General features: G+C 46.6%; 1 protein-coding gene across 1 annotated transcript in view; it reads right to left on the reverse strand.

The window, feature by feature from the left end:
* VASH2 (vasohibin 2) overlaps positions 1-18,638 on the reverse strand; it is an 88,255-nt gene extending 69,617 nt beyond the window's left edge. The window contains exons 1-2 of the mRNA XM_088458851.1: positions 18,537-18,638; positions 11,139-11,611 (exon numbers count right to left, since the gene is read on the reverse strand). Coding sequence (XP_088314977.1) covers positions 11,139-11,486 — 348 coding nt within the window. The 5' untranslated portion in view covers positions 11,487-11,611; positions 18,537-18,638. The remainder of the gene's footprint in view (positions 1-11,138; positions 11,612-18,536) is intronic.
* Between the last annotated feature and the right edge of the window lie 687 nt (positions 18,639-19,325).

The following is a 19,325-nucleotide window of genomic DNA, read 5'->3' on the forward strand; positions in this document are numbered from 1 at the left end:
AGAACCTTGGGGAACACCTACTGTGAGAGGATGTGGGGGGGAAGATATGCCATGAGAAGAGACAGAGAAGGATCGATCAGAGAGGTAGGAGGATAGCCAGGAGAGGGCAGTGTCACGTAGACCAAGAGAGTGAAGGATTTGCAGCAGGAGAGGGTGGTCCACAGTGTCGAAAGCAGCAGAAAGGTCAAGGAGAATGAGTAGAGAGTAGTGGCCTTTGGATTTGGCAGCAAGGAGGTCGTGGCTGACTTTAGTGAGGGCAGTTTCTGTCGAGTGGAGAGAACGGAAGCCAGACTGAAAAGGGTCAAGGAGGGAGTGAGAGGAAAGAAAGCTGGTAAGGCGGTTGTAAACAATACACTCAAGGAGTTTGGATGCAAAAGGGAGGAGAGAGATGGGTCGGTAGTTGGCGAGAGTGTTAGGATCAAGAGTAGGTTTTTTAAGAATAGAGGAGACAAGGGCATGTTTGAATTCAGAAGGGACAGTGCCAGATGAGAGGGAGAGATTGAGGAGGTGGGCAAGATGGGAACAGGCACAGGGAGAGAGGTAGCAGAGGAGACGTGAAGGGATAGGGTCAAGGGGGGAGGTGGAAGGGGGGGAGGACTGGATAAGGGCCATGACTTCCTCTCCAGATACAGGGGAGAAGGATGTTAGTGTAGGTAAAATGGAAGGGGAGGGATGACCTGGGAAAGGAGGAGGTGTAGTGATGGAGGACTGGTGGGATATGATATCCTGACGTATGGAGTAAATTTTAGATGTATGGAAGGAAGCAAAGTCAAGGGCAGAGAGCAGGGAGGGAAGGCGAGGAGGGGGTGGGCAGAGGAGGGAGTTCAGGGTGGTGAAGAGACGCTGCGGATTTGAGGACTGGGAGGAGATGAGGTGCTTGAAGTATGACTGTTTAGAGAGGGAAAGGGCAGCACTGTAGGATGAGAGCATAAATTTGAAATGGAGAAAATCTGCCTTAGAGCGTGATCTTCTCCACTGTCGCTCGGCGGTTCGGGAACACTTTTGCAGATATCTGGTGCATTTGGAATGCCAGGGTTGTAGTGTGGATCTGCGAGGGTGAGTAGTGATCGCCGGAGCAACAGAGTCCAGAGCAGAAGTAAGGGAGGTATTGTATAGGGAAGCAGCTTGTTCAGGGCATGAGAGAGAGCAAAGGAGACAGAAGCGAGTCAAGTAGGGAAGAAAAGGATACGGTGTCGAAAGTCTAAATGTTACTCCTAGTGATAGTGGCCTTGGGAGGTAGAGGGGGGAAGGGGAGAGGGAAAAGTTAAAAGAGAGAAGGTGATGGTCAGAGAGGGGGAATGGGGAATTGGAATAATCAGAAATATCACAACGGTGAGTAAAGACCAGATCAAGTGAATGCCCACTCACATGGGAGGGTGAGGAGGTCCATTGGGAGAGACCAGATGAGGATGTGAGGGTAAGGAGTTTGGAAGCAGAGAGTTCAGTGGGGACATCAATTGGAATATTGAAGTCACCTAAGATAATGGAGGGAAGGCCTGAGGAGAGAAAGTGAGTGAGCCAGGAAGCAAAGTTGTCAAGGAATTTGGAGGGAGGGCCAGGGGGACGGTAAATGACAGCTGCTCGCAGGTGAACTGGTTGGAAAAGACGTATAGTATGAACCTCAAATGTAGAGAATGCAAGGGATGGTTCAGGGGGTATAAGTTGGTAGGTGTAACCAGGGGATAGAAGGACCCCAACACCACCACCATGGCGACCCCCAGGCCGAGGGGTGTGAGAGAAGGTGAGGCCCCCTGAGGAGAGGGCTGCAGCCGAAGTGGTATCAGAAGGTGAAATCCAGGCTTCAGTAATGGCTAGGAGATGCAGGTTGTTGGAGATGAAAAGGTCATGGGTGGGAACCAGTTTATTACAGACTGATCTGGCATTCCAGAGTGCACAGGATAAAGAGACAGTTTGTGGGAGAGATGTGAATGAGATTTTCAGGATTACTGTAACGAGTATGTGAAATTGATTTTAGGGACCGTGATGAATAGAGTGGAGAGATTGTGCGGTCACCAAAGCAGGGAAGGGAACCTTTAGGTGGTGAGTAGGGAGGGGGCTTAACGAGATGTGTATGGAGGTGGGTTGAGGTGGCATGGAGTGGAGGGTTGGAGGAGGGATTAGCAGTGGGGTAGTAGGACCATGGTGGGCTAGAAGAGAATGCAAGTGTAGTAGTGGGAGAGGAGAGGGAGGACGGCAGACAGAGGAGGGGAGATAAGGGAAGGAGAAGGTGAAGGAGGCAAGGGGAAAAGGATAAAGGTGGAGGAAAGGGGCAGAGCAGAGGATTAGGAAGACACTGAGTGAGGGTGGAAGAAAACATGGTCATGGTGTAGCAGAGGTGGTTAGGGGGAGGAAAACTGGAAGGAATAAAGTATGAGTGTGAGTGACAGTGCAGGAGATTTGCAGAAAATCACGTGAGAATACAGTGGAGAAAAGGTGTCTACACAATAACAAAAGTTAATTATTGAGGGGAGTAAAAGAGGAGATTTAATATGTGGAGAAAATGAATGTGAAAGACTGTTAGAAAATAGATTACATGTGGCAGGGCATTTTGCAGGCACCGCCATTTTAACAATGTTGACACATCAACATCGACTGTCTGCTGCAACATTGTCAACGTAGACATAATGACTGCATACTCAGATAGAGCCTTGCTTGTGAATTTAACTGGTGCTGTGAGGCAGTCATGCTAACCACTACGCCACTGTGCTCTCCAGGTTCTGAATTCTGGAATTAATGAAACTTGTAGGCAATCCAGTAACACAAACAAAAAGTATGGTGGTCGCTCACATCAGCTTAATCCAGTAACACAAGGTCTTGTTGAAGAACGAGAGAGAAATAGAGGGGGAATAAAAAAAAAAAAAAAAACATTTAAAAGAAAATGTGCGAACGGTGATTGTCCTTCATTTTGGCAATGACCGCTTACAACAGAATCAAGGAACAAGTCGGTCTCTGAACTCTGCAGCAATAATACTAAGATCTAGTATTGGGAAGTGAACAGTGTGAAATCAGCAGTTTCAGTCACTAGCCTGACGCCAGCTGCCATAACCTGGCACCCCGCGTTTGCCACCTGGAGCGGCTGTACATGGTATCAAATTAAGCTCCGGAAACACGCCTGGAATTTGCACATTATAATCCACTTTAATCCCTAACTGTGGGTACATTCAAATGATAATCAAAGTATAAGCATACATGAAAATACAGGAAAGCTAAAAACTCTAGGGAGAACGTCTCTGGGCGGCCATGATCCAAAATGGCCGCTTCATCCTTCACCACACAAGCAATAGACAATGGGCCTAATTCACTACCAATCGCAACTGTATAGCGATTATGCACGCAGTTCAATTGCGATAGTATGTTAACGTATTGCGATCGCTATGTCGCTGCAGCACTACATAGGGACACCCACTTTACCTTACACACATCCGTAATCCTTAGCAAGACTGCGAGACCTCAGTACAATTGATTACAATCGCAGCCTCACGCACACTTACACAGGCTCTGACCTTACTCAGGAATTGCTAATCTCATTGCACGCTATCAGGCATCATATTATCACTTATTCAGCGAGACACACACACACACACACACCTTAATGCACAACATGGACCAAGTGCAAACCCCAGGGCAGAGCCAGGAAGGATCTTACTAGGAGAACCCACAGCCTCATAGCCAACGTGTTATAATTGGGATTTTCTGGTCCCTCTGGAATGTAAGAGACAGCTGCTACTGGTTTGTGATCCTGGCTCACACTGGGATGATACACAGAACACCCCAGGCCCCTTCCAAATGCAGCTCAGATCTGCCATAAACGAAACACGTGTTACAGATCCTTGGAATAAAACAAGTTTTAAACAAACACCTGTCTGGCTCTTTATAGAGATAATCAGTAACTGCCTGTTGTGCAACACGGACAGTGAGGACGCTGCAAGGGGGCACTAAACTGGCGCACAGGTATTGGTTTAACCCATAACAATCTGTCAGATTCCATCGCCATTATATAGCACAGCATGGGAGGTGTTTTTGGTAGCTACAGGTAAAACGCTTCTGCACAGAGGCAGAGTCCTATATCATGTCCGTGTGTGTGGGACCTGTATTCACTGTGCCCAGCACGTGCCGTGAGATGAGCAGTATTGCGGGAGGGTGGGCAGCTGAGAAGCAGACAAGGACTAATAAAAACACATGACACAAATGGAATAAGGATCCTGGGCAGTGATCAGCCTCAGAGGGAGGGATAACAGGCAATATATACATGGATTCATGCAGTAGGTCAGGTGACTGCGCAATTTAGGGGCCTGATGCGATAGTCAAAAATCATTAAATAAAGTCATGGGAGGTGATGCCAGAGGCCATTTACTAACAAATACCACCAACCCTTCCCCTGGCGCTCACATAGGTGAACGCTTATATTACGATGTAGCACCCGCTTTTGCGGCATTACAGAGACCTCTGGAAATGAGAGTAAAAGTGTCAGATTTCCATCATTACAGGGTCAATTCCTTCACGGTTTTCACTTTTACCCCCATTATTCTAGATTCCGGTTTGGTCGGATCTCATTTGTGCCGTAAATCAGATTTTCTAAAGCAAAGTGCAAGACTTCAAAGAAAACCATGTGAGGGAAAGAGCTTTGGTCGTGTGCAAACACAAACCCCCCAACAAATCACATCACAACACCCCCCTACAAGTACTCCGCCATACTATCAGACTCACCGATCCAGCTCAGAACGTTCCGATTGGCCAAACAACCAAGGCCCTGCTATTTCCCAAACCGATGCATCACCCTCATTTACTCTATTCCCAAAAACATGCTCCTACTGGTCACCCCTACCGCCTGCCCTTACCTGTTGTAGCTGGGATCTGGAACATGGGACAATAAGGGACAGATTCATTTACCTGCAAGGTTCCATGCGCCAATTCTAGGCGGCATATCCGGGCAGGAAAACCCTCGCTGGTTTCTGCTCGCGTCCCATAGAGATGTGAGAAAATATAACGAGCACGATTTCCCTACAGTAGTAACCAGTTCTGTGCGCGGACGCATAAAACGCCAGGTTCCGACAGCGCTGAAATGAATCTGCCCCTTGTTCTTGAATTGTCCGGAGATAAAGAATCATGAATGATACAGGATTATGGAGTATTAGTATTATTATTGCCACAATCTACTGATTGATAACTTGCTTGTCAATGTCAGTAACATTCTTCGCAGATCATTTACTTAGACGGACGCCTCCCTGGACCACAGGACGCTGATCTGTAAGTCTGCTTATTAATAGTCCCCGTCTACTGGTCCCTTAGAGGATAAAAAAAAAGGTTTTAACTTGGGAAGGCAGATTCGCTGGCGCAAGTCCTGTATATATTTATGGTGCCTGACAACTAACTCATCTCTCTACTCCCGGCAGCATCATTTCCCCAGATCAGACACCATTTATAGTAAGAAGACGAAGATTACACAGTAGCCGCTGGAATATACATCCCGGGAAGAGAGGATTGTAGAAGTCATTTCTGTCTGAGGCTGTACACTGCAGGAGAGACGAAACCAATAGCGCCCATCACTAATACGCCATTCATTTATAGCCATTCATAGAACGCGGTCCCAATGCCTTATTGGGTCATATTATTTCTAGGACAGCCTGCGGAAACCAAAGCAGAAGGGGGCACCCAAAACCAGGGGACGATTTATTAAGAACGCTGCAAATTCCATGTTTTCTATCTCTGCCTGTCGTAGGGATTAAAAAAAAAAAAAAAAAACTTGATTTGGTCCAATTGCTCCAGCACCACTGACCGGCCTGTAAACCGTCCATAACGGAATGCGTGAATCATCTTACCGCACTGGAAGTGGAAATACCGGCTTGGACAATGATAAAAAATAAAGAAAGAAAGAAATTTAATAAAAAATATATATATATATTTTTTTAAAGGATGGCATTATCTGTCGGATGATAGGCTTCCCTGTACAAAGCCAAGCACGTGGAAGCACCACAGGAGTCGTGTGTCCCCCGGTGAAGGCTGCAGTAGTCACCGACAGGCATTCATCAGCAGGGCCCTAAATCCTGCAAAAAACAACAACTTACTTTCCTGCCTGTAATAAATAGTCTCCCAGCAGCCAGACAAGAGACGGGACATTTCTAGGCCTTAATATATTTAGCTGCAGACAACTGGATGAGCCGTAAATACTTAGTATAAAGGATCAGCAAAGCTATAGATACAGTAAAATGGGGGACAGCTACGTCACACGATCCTGATATTTATTTTGCACTGTTTATAATGAATTTTGTGTTTCCTGACAATAGGGACAACGACTAGTCTCATTGTCCCGATGAGGTTCCATCTATTGGTCTTTGTAGGACAAACCAAATCTCCTGTGCTGATTGTGCCAATCACAGCCCTAAGGATGCGCAACCTGCAAGTGCCAATCACCACCACTGGCGGTACAGACAGTTACCTAATGAGGCATAATCGCAGGTCTTTATAGCTGACTACTACCACCTAGTATATACCCACTGGTGCCCGGGGGGCTGTGCCGTGCAGTACCCAGGGCTCACAGCTGAAAGCTGTGACACTGCGGAGGGTAGGTGTGAGCGGAAATACCAGAAGATTTGCCCTAGGGCATCATTTTATAGCAGTGAATGAGGTAGATTTGCATATATTACAGAACCCACGGAGCTCAGGAATTTTTCGGGCGGAATTGCTGCAACGGGCACCAGCTGACCAGGCCGACTGCCCGCTGTGATACTGCGATTGCACTCATTGTATGTGATATGACCACTGCCGCAGACCTAGCGCTACAAGATATAAAACACTGGCGATACCCGATGCTTTTTAGATGAGGACGAGGTGAGGTGGTTCCTAAATAAAATAAAAAATTTAAATGATAAAAACCTTTAAATAAAAGCAGTATTAGAGGTGAAAGCTGCACGATCACCTAGTAGTATATACATTTTACCAACATGGAGACTCCTTTCAGGAGCACCGGACAGGCACATTGTTTTAGGAAATCTATATACAAAACACATATCTTTGCTCCTTAGTTACTAATATTTCGGCTATGGGTTCTCATTTATTTTTTTCCTATTTTTAATGGGCATTTAAAACAAATGGGGAATATCTGAATAACAGTCAACAATTGAATCGAGCCCTTTGTATAGTATTTTTTTTTATTATTATTATTATTTTTGTCTTTAAACACTTCTTTCCCCCCCATCTGCAATGATAAATCCCAGAGAATAGGGATCGCTGTGTGCCGGCCATGTCTGATATAACGAATAGGGATTGTACCGTTAGTCAAAAGGTGAAAATATTTTCAGGGACACAAACTTCTAGGGACAAATATCTATGGGCAACATTTAATTAAGAAAATTGTAATAACCCCGTTCGCAGTCGCTAAAGGGATTGTGACATCCGTGCAGCGGGGAGCGCAGTGTATATGACTGTACGGCTTGCGTTAGCGGTACTGTCCCCATTGCCGACAAGCCTTCCAGGCTTTAGGAGTCTTTGCCGGGGTGAAGCACATTTGCCGACAGTTGCTGCGCAGTAGCCTTTTGCCGGTGACACAGCAGAGGAGGGAGACAACAATGGCCCTCACCAGACAGGTATGTTATAGTAAATAGCGGTGGCATATATATGCCGCTGGCGACGAATATCGATGTGAAATAGAGCCCTAGACCTGGTATCGCCTGGTAATAGGGAACAGCTGGAAACTACCCTACGGGCAGGATACATGACGCATTGCATTTAGGATTCGATGCACCCCGACGCTCTTCGCATGTATCAGGCACGTTGGTAATGTTGGTATGCATGACGAACACCGCAAAGGACCGCACTCTCTGTAAGAAAGGCCCTTTGCGGTCATCGGTGGCTGGGATAATCTACGGGCTGGTAGATCTACTCCTAGCTGCCATTTTTATAGTACAGAAATGAAAGCAGACATCTGATTGGTTACTTTGGGCAACTAACAATTAATTGTAGATCAGTTTTTGTAGTTCTTTAGGATTGGGATTCGCAGCGCCGTAGGATCGGGATTCGCAGCGCCATAGGATTGGGATTTACAGCGCCGTAGGATCGGGATTCGCAGCGCCGTAGGATCGGGATTCGCAGCGCCGTAGGATCGGGATTCGCAGCGCCGTAGGATCGGGATTCGCAGCGCCGTAGGATCGGGTTTTCGCAGCGCCGTAGGATCGGGTTTTCGCAGCGCCGTAGGATCGGGTTTTCGCAGCGCCGTAGGATCGGGTTTTCGCAGCGCCGTAGGATCGGGTTTTCGCAGCGCCGTAGGATTGGGATTCGCAGCGCCGTAGGATCGGGATTCGCAGCGCCGTAGGATCGGGATTCGGGTCTATTTATTTTTCTTGTACAAGTCAGACCATTACTTCAGATGTGCTATATTCCTTTCAGAAGGCCAGCAGGGACAATGGGTAACAATCCTAACAAAGCGCATCGCATTGGCCGGCTATCTGAGCTCACCAGACCTGAAGAGGTTTCATAGGATTTAACCCCTTCACCGCTGAGGTTGTTCTCACCCCTGGGCTGAAACTATTTTGGCACTTTTTGGTCTGGTCACATTCCCGCATCCATGTCATTCGTTTTTTTGTTATGCAGCTTCCGCAAAAATTATATCTTGTATTTGTTTTTTATAAGGCGTTGAATTAAACACCCATAATTTGTTTTACATCTCCCCATAGGGCAAATAAAATCACGCTCATTGCCCACACTCCAGGGGTTAAGGGGACACCTCCATTAGTTAGAATGTAGCAAAACAAAAATTATCATTTATACATTAATGTTATTTTTAATAAACAAACAAAACTACTGTAACTATTAAAGGTGGCGACACGTGAGCCCACCCCGCCTCTCCATACTGCTGCCAATGCCGCAGCCTGTGTGGCCGCTATAAGTTTAAGGACCCCTGGATAACAAATCCGCAGATCTAATAAACAAAGCGGTGTCTGGGCCGCACGCCCGAGCGCCTCTCGTAATCCCAGTGTTGATATTGCACAGACATCTCGCGGACAGGGAGAATAGGAGACAAAGATGTTTAGTTATCTGTCCTGTGCAAGTTACAGGGCGACTGCAGACGTCTGAGGGTGAGCAGACGCCCATTGGCATCTACAAATAACAAACAAGGGGCCTGATTCAGACCCACTCACAAGCGGATGTCCGCTCGCAAGTGGGTCGATGTTGTGCACTGCGCATGCGCACAACGGCGGGAGCTCCGTCGTGCGCCAGACGCGACGAGCGAAGGAAAGTCCTTAGCTCGTTGTGTCTGATCAAAGGGGGCGTGCTGTCGATGTTGATTGACAGCACGCCCCCTTTGGTGGGCGTGCCTCCCTGACGGGGGCGTTCCCAAGGGAACGCCTACCGTCAGAAGCCGGCCCACTGACATCACTAGTGATGTCAGTGGGAGTGATTTTGGCTCTGATAGAGCCAAAATCACTCCGGGCCTTGCGGTTGAAAACCTCAACCGCAGGCTCCGGCTCGCAGTTTCGATGGTCGCAATGGTCACGACCATCGCGGCCATCAAACTGCACGCTCGTATAGGCTGTGGGTGGTGACCCACAGCTATACGAGCGTCCAGGAGGACGCTCCATGAAAATGGAGCCCGGCCCTCATTCAGAGCGTGCGCTCTGCTCAGAGCGTCCGGCTCTGAATAAGGGCCAAGGTCCAGTTACAATAATTCAGCATCTTGTCCAGAACCATTCGATAAGGGGATTTATGCAGATTGTTTGTTTGTTCTATTTTTAATTAAAATCTCAGATCAAACATTAGACACAAATGAACCAAAGAAATAAATAAACTCCCCCCCCCTCCCACCACAAATAAAGCCCATGTTGTGCATAGGGTTCCCCAAAATTGGTGCAATACTGCTACCAGGGGCACCCCGACACTTGTCAGACAGGCACAAAGTTTTGCACAAACGCATCACAATGTCCCCTGGGTAGAAGCAGAGGCGATTGGGGGTGGGAGGGGGCTGGGGAGAGATGACTTTCTATTATGCCCCCTGTAACCTGCCATTCGGTGACTCTGCAATAATCTATATATAGAAGCGTCAACACGTCCTCACTGCGACACCAATTACGTTTTTCTCTCGGGATTACGGGAGAATACACAATTGTTATAACCGCACCATCTGTAACATTTTTCGATACCTATATTAACAAGATGCTAATGTCATCAAATTATCATCATCATTTATACAGCGACATTCATTTACGCAGCGTTATATAGAGAATGTACGTCATGCATATCAGCCTCCCCCCCACCCTCCAGTGGATAAAGGGCCCGGTTCAGCGTGGGTCGCAGGTCTGCGTTTGCACGCACCCGGTCGATGTTTTGCGTTCTGCGCATGCATATGCACCGCAGTGCGCTAACCAGCCGCCGCGATCACGGCGGATACGCAGAGACACGTGGGAGTAACAGCAAGTGCCATTTGGGGGTGGAGAGGAGGTGTGGTCAAAGGAAGGCAGGCGTGCCTGTGCATTGGAACGCCGGTACAAGGGCGTGCATAATTAAGCCCCAGCGACGGCATAGGCAGCAAGAGCGGTGCATGGCGAAAGGAAGCGTCAGAGTCTGTGAGTTATGTCTAGCTGAACCACATCTCTGCGTATGGGTCCGATGTTACCGATGTTTTTGCTGACTTGCGGATGTATGTAATGGAAAGTGGGCGCTTTTATAAGCTGGGGGCCGTCTTGGTAAAGTGCTGCAATCGCATCGCGATCACATTCATTTACATATTTGCGCAGCCGTGCTAAATCAGGCCCAAAGTCCCCAACATTAATGTTAAATCTGCTGCCCAAAGAGACTACTTCTTCCCGTCGCCTAAAAGATATGTATGCAAGAAAACATTGAATACCAGTGAACTGGGAAATATACATAATTACTACATTTCTGAGGCTGGCGTACAAGTGTAAAACACGTCATGCACATCTGAGGCTGGTGGACAAGCGTAAAACGCGTCATGCACATCTGAGGCTGGTATACAAGGGTAAAACGCGTCATGCACATCTGAGGCTGGTGTACAAGCGTAAAACGCGTCATGCACATCGCTGGTGCATCATTCACATCTCTGAGGCTGGCGTACAAGTGTAAAACGCGTCATGCACATCTTTGAGGCTGGAGTACAAGTGTAAAACGCGTCATGCTCTGTACCTCACCTTGGGAAGAACAGCTGCATTTCGTATCTTTTCCACCATGTCTTTGCCATCGGGGTGGATTTTCGCCACGTGCCCCCACATCCTTTCCCACGTCTGCCCGTCAATGGGAAACCCGCTCTTATTGACATAGAAGAGGGCTCCCACCTCTTTATCCTCTTCCTCCGAGTATCCTCCCGAGCTGTTACCGGAGGCGCTGGCTGGAGCTAGAGTAAGCGTAGAATCCAAGGGGCGGTCATGCAGGCTCCTCGATCGCGCCGGTTTGTTAACCTTTGTGCCAGCATTGTGGTGCTGGTGTGACTGGCAGTGCTTGGTATGGGCGCGGTGGAAACTCGAGCTAGAGCCAGTCATACTGATGCGATGTCCCGGTCACAGAGGGATACGTTCAATACATCCCAGGTTGTGTAACGCTCATCTCAAACTCCTGCGCCACCGACGCGGCACGTGCAGAAGGCATCGAGACACCTGCCACAGACCTACATACAAAAGAAAGCACATAAATAGCTAGATACGTGTGAGGAGAGGTATCAAACCTTCCAAATAGGGCATGGCAACCAATCAGCTACTAGCCATCATATTATAGGATGTACAAGATAAATGATAGCTTGAAGCCAATTGGTTACTTTGGGCAATGTCTCCACTCATCCTCTGCAGAAGGTTTGATACAACTCCGCCATAGATTTATATTTTCTCTATACTCCAGCAGGTAAATAATAACGATCATTCTATACATCAGAAAGCAACAATACTACTGACAAACTGATCATCACTGCTGTGACTAAATATAATCGCTCCAGAACATTTAATTACAGCCATGAAAGAAAAAAATAATAAATACAGTAAATTGAATTCATGACTGCACGGTCAGGGGGTGAATCAATTGTTTCTTCTGCAGCGATAATTAATGTGCGCCCGACAGGCAATTCAACTGGTTTGGGGTGTCCATTAACTATCGCAGACAAATGTACCGGGTTTAGCCGCGTAACGTGACTAAACTCATCTAAAGTCCTGGTGGGTGCCCAAAACACAGACTTTTATCACACATTTTCTCCACATGAAAAACATAAATAAATAAATAAATAAAATAAATATACAAAAATAAATGAAGCACCATTAGCATGAGATTTACAAATCAAAAGTTAGCAACATGAAGTACTATACAGGAAAATGAGGTACTCTACTGGAACATGAAGTACTATACAGGAAAATGAGGTACTCTACTGGAACATGAAGTACTATACAGGAAAATTAGGTACTCTACTGGAACATGAAGTACTATACAGGAACATGAAGTACTATGAAGTACTATACTGGAACATGAAGTACTATGAAGTACTGTACTGGAACATGAAGTACTATGAAGTACTGTACTGGAACATGAAGTACTATGAAGTACTGTACTGGAACATGAAGTACTATACAGGAAAATTAGGTAGTCTACTGGAACATGAAGTACTGTACTGGAACATGAAGTACTATGAAGTACTGTACTGGAACATGAAGTACTATGAAGTACTATACTGGAACATGAAGTACTATGAAGTACTGTACTGGAACATGAAGTACTATGAAGTACTGTACTGGAACATGAAGTACTATGAAGTACTCTACTGGAACATGAAGTACTATACAGGAAAATTAGGTAGTCTACTGGAACATGAAGTACTGTACTGGAACATGAAGTACTATGAAGTACTGTACTGGAACATGAAGTACTATGAAGTACTGTACTGGAACATGAAGTACTATGAAGTACTGTACTGGAACATGAAGTACTGTACTGGAACATGAAGTACTATGAAGTACTGTACTGGAACATGAAGTACTGTACTGGAACATGAAGTACTATGAAGTACTGTACTGGAACATGAAGTACTGTACTGGAACATGAAGTACTATGAAGTACTGTACTGGAACATGAAGTACTGTACTGGAATATGAAGTACTATGAAGTACTGTACTGGAACATGAAGTACTATGAAGTACTGTACTGGAACATGAAGTACTATGAAGTACTGTACTGGAACATGAAGTACTATGAAGTACTGTACTGGAACATGAAGTACTATGAAGTACTGTACTGGAACATGAAGTAATATAAGGGAACATGAAGTACTATACAGGAACATGAGGTGCTGTACTGGAACATGAGGTGCTGTACTGGAACATGAGGTGCTGTACTGGAACATGAGGTGCTGTACTGGAACATGAGGAGCCGTACTGGAACATGAGGAGCCGTACTGGAACATGAGGAGCCGTACTGGAACATGAGGAGCCGTACTGGAACATGAGGAGCCGTACTGGAACATGAGGAGCCGTACTGGAACATGAAGTACTATACTAGAATATGAAGTACTATACAGAAACATGAGGTACCATGAAGTGCTCTACTGGAACATAAAGTGCTCTACTGGAACATGAAGGACTATACTGGAACATGAAGGACTATACTGGAACATGAAGGACTATACTGGAACATGAAGGACCATACTGGAACATGAAGGACCATACTGGAACATGAAGGACCATACTGGAACATGAAGGACCATACTGGAACATGAAGGACCATACTGGAACATGAAGGACCATACTGGAACATGAAGGACCATACTGGAACATGAAGGACCATACTGGAATATGAAGGGCCATACTGGAACATGAAGGGCCATACTAGAACATGAAGGGCCATACTGGAACATGAAGGACTATACTGGAACATGAAGGACCATACTGGAACATGAAGGACCATACTGGAATATGAAGGACTATACTGGAACATGAAGGACTATACTGGAACATGAAGTACTATACTGGAACATGAAGTACTATACTGGAACATGAAGGACCATACTGGAACATGAAGGACTATACTGGAATATCCCACATATTAAAAAAAAAAAAAAAAAGGTCTGTCTATAAGGGAAGAAATCACAGTCATAGCTCTACAAAGTTACACATATTATACTAATATAAATAAATCTATGAGCATGATGGATCCAGACTATCGTTAAATTCTGTTTAATAAGAGAAACATAATGTACGCCCAAATAAAAGGCCTTATAAGGTGACGATTAGAGCTGAATAAAGCACAAGCGGAGAATGCTAAAACAAGAGGTTTCTTAGACGAGGCGACAGCTGTTAACCCTGTGACTCCTGAGGCCACCGGCGACACATTCCAGCTAGCCGATGATAAACGCTGAACATAATAATACATATCAGATCCCAATGGGATATATTGTGTGCAGGGATTACACACTAACAGGAGAACGTGATTCACCTGTGCAAGGAAAGAGATTTCCTTCAATCCTAAGAGAACTGGATGTGCGCAAACTCCACGCAACGTTGCACCCGAACAGTCCCCAGCACCAGCCTCCATACTGGTTATGGAGCAAGTTCATTCCAGATTATATTTAGGGGGGAAGGGAATTCCCCAAATCCTTATTTAAGGGGTCTGCTGAATACACACACATAGAGGCACTTATCTGTATGGTTGGGGAGATCAGCCGTACACGGTCATCCAAGTGTTGGGGATTTAATCATCCAGTGACAAAGGAGAGTATTAGAATTTAAGTTTCCCTCTTAGTTTTATATTTGGCGCGTGTTTAATACCCTCATTGCCCAATCTAGGTGCACCCTGCTTATTTATGTAACAATACAGATAAACTAAAATGTGATGGGGATCTAACCAAAGTCCAACCTTTGTGGGGAGACCCCTAGTTTCTCCCCATCAGATACAGGGAAGATGGAGGGATGCAAACGCTAGGACGAGAACGCCGCTAGGGAAAGCGTCAGACCATTCACTCATAGCAGCAATTTGCGTCTGCAGCTATCACGTTCCGATAGGACTGCGCACTCCTTACATTTAGATGACGGGGGCTGTAAAATGCATCACAGCGCAGGGAAGCGGATACCCTGAATCTGAGTTATTTGTGTCACTAGTCTATTTTAGCCATTCAAAAAACCTGCGATAATGGATGTATTGTAATATGGCGACTCAGAATATGACACGTGTCCTGTCCTGTCCATTTCTGAGGGAAAATGAGTGTGGCATCGTCACTAAACGTATATAGTCTGCGTTATGTTAACTTGGTTTCAGATGTCAAAAGCTAAATAACCCGGCTAAGTTATCCGCAAAGTGTAAAGGTGCCACTCACTCATTTCTGCAGATTCTCGCAGCGAGCAACAGAAAAGGGCCAATAACCACCCAACCATACCATTTATATTCTCAGATATGAAATGTGAAAATGTTCACTATAACCCTGACATTTCATAGCAGTTCTGTAAAGAGTAATGATTAATAGGGTATTAGATACAAAACACATACTCACAATATTGGGGAGAGTTACAAGCACCTTCCGCATATTTAGAACTGTATCATTAGGTCTGATATAGGTCAGAAAGGTGACATTACAGTGACACAATCTGCTGTGATATCACTGATCCCGTCTCGAAGCGCCGGCTCTCTCTATGCAGTGAACGGGACCCGGGTCGCCTCGACCCACGTTACCCATTCCCACCGCACCACGAGCCGGGTTGAACTCGTGTTCAACTCTGCTCGTCACCCAGCTTGAAGTGCCGGGTCGCTCAACCCGGGATATTTCAAATGGGCCCTTTAACACTGCACAGTAACCCAGGTTACTTGATGGCAGTGTGAAAGGGGTATTAGAGAAACACCCCTTCCCCCTCCATCCGAACACTGCAACCTACTGTAGTGGGGTTAAAATGAGAGATGAGCGGTTCAGTTTTTCTGGAACCAAACACACCCAAGGGTTCTGAGTTGAACAGAGTCCTGGCTCGGGTCTTCCCGCAAGTCGGATCTCTGATCTAAAAAAAACGGATCCTGTGTGTTTTTGATTGCATGTAAAGCCGAGTACACATTAAACTACGGACCTCATTCAGAGTCGGTCGCGAGCGCTGATGCGCTCGTAACCGACTCGATGGTTTGGCCTGCGCACGCGCAGCGGCCGCACTGCGCTTGCGCAAGCCCCGGAGCGACAGAGAAACTCTGTCTCTCTGGAGCTCGTTACCAAAGGGGCGGCTGTCGATGTTGATCGACAGCTGCCCCCGTTTGGTAGGCGGGCCGGGGGGGGAGGGTGGTTTCCAAAACGGAGGCGTTCCTTTACAAACGCCTACCGTTTTGTGGGTGGCCGCACTGACATCATTGCTGATGTCAGTGGGGAGCTTCCTGCTCGATCAGAGCAGGAAGCTCCCTGGGGCTTACGAGTGCCCAGATCCAACCTTAGGGTGTGGTCGTAAGCCCCGATCGTGACCATCAACCTGGTCGGTCGTTAAGCTGTGGGTGGTAACCCACAGCTTAACAATCAACAAGGAGGCGGTCGTTCAGGATGCAAACGGTCGCCCTGATTCAGTGCGACCGCTTGCATCTAACGACCGCCTCTGAATGAGGTCCTATATATGTACCCAGTGATCTGACTTACAGAAGGCGGCCACGGGCCAATCACACAGAAGGCGGCCACGGGCCAATCACACAGAAGGCGGCCACAGATATGCCAAGATGGAAACACCTATGACATATCCTGTACAGACCATAGAAAACTGACCAGTCCATGATGCCAGCAAACAGGAGTTTCAGAGAGGAGTGGTGCGGTTTCTTGGGGTCACATAGACAAACACATGGGCCACAGAGACCTGCACAGCATTACCACATAGGCTGATAACCAGCAACGGTCATATGTACATAGCGCATCCCCAGAGACCTGCACAGCATTGCCACATAGGCCGATAACCAGCAACGGTCATATGTACATAGCACATCCCCAGAGACCTGCACAGCATTGCCACATAGGCCGATAACCAGCAACGGTCATATGTACATAGCACATCCCCAGAGACCGGCACAGCATTGCCACATAGGCCGATAACCAGCAATGGTCATATGTACATAGCGCATCCCCAGAGACCTGCACAGCATTACCACATAGGCCGATAACCAGCAACGGTCATATGTACATAGCACATCCCCAGACACCTGCACAGCATTGCCACATAGGCCGATAACCAGCAACGGTCATACGTACATAGCGCAGCCCCAGAGACCTGCACAGCATTGCCACATAGGCCAGTAACCAGCAACGGTCATACGTACATAGCGCATCCCCAGAGACCTGCACAGCATTACCACATAGGCCGATAACCAGCAACGGTCATATGTACATAGCACATCCCCAGACACCTGCACAGCATTGCCACATAGGCCGATAACCAGCAACGGTCATATGTACATAGCGCAGCCCCAGAGACCTGCACAGCATTGCCACATAGGCCAGTAACCAGCAACGGTCATACGTACATAGCGCATCCCCAGAGACCTGCACAGCATTGCCACATAGGCCGATAACCAGCAACGGTCATATGTACATAGCGCATCCCCAGAGACAGTCCCTGGTAAATGTGATCCACATGTATCACAGGGCAGACAGACAATGACCCATTGCATCAGCACTCAGATGCCGGATATATTACACACAACCCTTGTGTTAGTCAGGGATTGTATTACGGCCTGGATACTGTATCACAGCTGCAATGCATTAATAGGGGACACTGGCTGAAGGGGAATACTACACTCAGCAGCAATGTGGCACAATACTACGCTTCATTTACTATATACAGAGACAGCGATCTCATAGCGTGCACACACACACACACACAATGTGACGCGGAGTAACATGCGCCTTACTATCTGCATTATAGTCTGTTTTATGGAGACAAACAGCCTCACACAGTGTCCATCCAGCATATCTGCTGCAGAAAGTCTTGTGATGCAGAACAGTCACTCCAAATGCTACACAAAACATTACACACATCACAACGAGATAATGTATGTATGTATGTAATGTATTTATATATATATATATATAATATATATATATATATATATATATATATATATATATATATATATATATATATATAGCAATGTCTGCTGTCGCTGTTAGTGTAACATGTATTGTGCGATTGTGTTTGCTAAGCTCTGCTAAATATTTCTCTGTACACATAATACAACTCATTGCAGGGACACGGGGAAGGTGTGGCAGATGCCAGTGGTCACTATCACAGCCAACTACATGGCAGATAAAGCAGATGCCCAGCTCACCCTCCATGCTGCAGACCCGGCTACATCCATCCCATGGGCAGCTAGGGGAATGCCAGCACAGGGCAGATAGATAGATAGATAGATAGATAGATAGATAGATAGATAGATAGATAGATAGATAGATAGATAGAGTCTGGGATAATATATATATATAACACACACACAGAGGCATATGCAGCAGAGCAGGAGCCGGACTGCAGCACCCGTCCATCTCTCCCTCCCTCTCTCCCCCGGTATAATGCATGGCTCCTGGGCTGAGTCCCGGGGGACGATGCACAGTTGGTTACCTGCAGTCAGTCAGTGAGAGCCGGGATCCCCGGAGAGCAGCACCAGTCTCTCTGTCTGTCTCTATATCTCCCGCAGCAGCGGCAGCAGCTTGTTACATTGTGACACTGTCTCCCGGCAGCCAGGGACGTTCTATTGCGCGCTGATTGGCCAGATCAACAAAGAGGGGCGGGGCCACAGCAGAGGTGATTGGCAGCAGGGCGGGGCTGCGAGCTGTGACTAAGAGGCAGGGCTTAATGCTGCCCATTGTCAGCTGTGTGTTGTGGGGGGGTTGTGTCTGACCCTGGGGGGCACACGGGTCCCCTGAGGTGTCACATAGGACCCATTATTCCTGCCTCACATAGCATGGTACTGTATATAACATTACATTACATCACATAGGACCCATTATTCCTGCCTCACATGACCTAGTACTGTATATAACATAACATTACATCACATAGGACCCATTATTCCTGCCTCACATGACCTAGTACTGTCTATAACATAACATTACATCACATAGGACCCATTATTCCTGCCTCACATGACCTAGTACTGTATATAACATTACATTACATCACATAGGACCCATTATTCCTGCCTCACATGGCCTAGTACTGTATATAACATAACATTACATTACATAGGACCCATTATTCCTGCCTCACATGGCCTAGTACTGTATATAACATAACATTACATTACATAGGACCCATTATTCCTGCCTCACATAGCATGGTACTGTATATAACATTACATTACATCACATAGGATCCATTATTCCTGCCTCACATAGCATGGTACTGTAT

This window comes from Taudactylus pleione, unplaced genomic scaffold, assembly GCF_031769625.1.
Source record: "Taudactylus pleione unplaced genomic scaffold, aTauple2 ptg000860l, whole genome shotgun sequence".
NCBI lineage: Eukaryota > Metazoa > Chordata > Amphibia > Anura > Myobatrachidae > Taudactylus > Taudactylus pleione.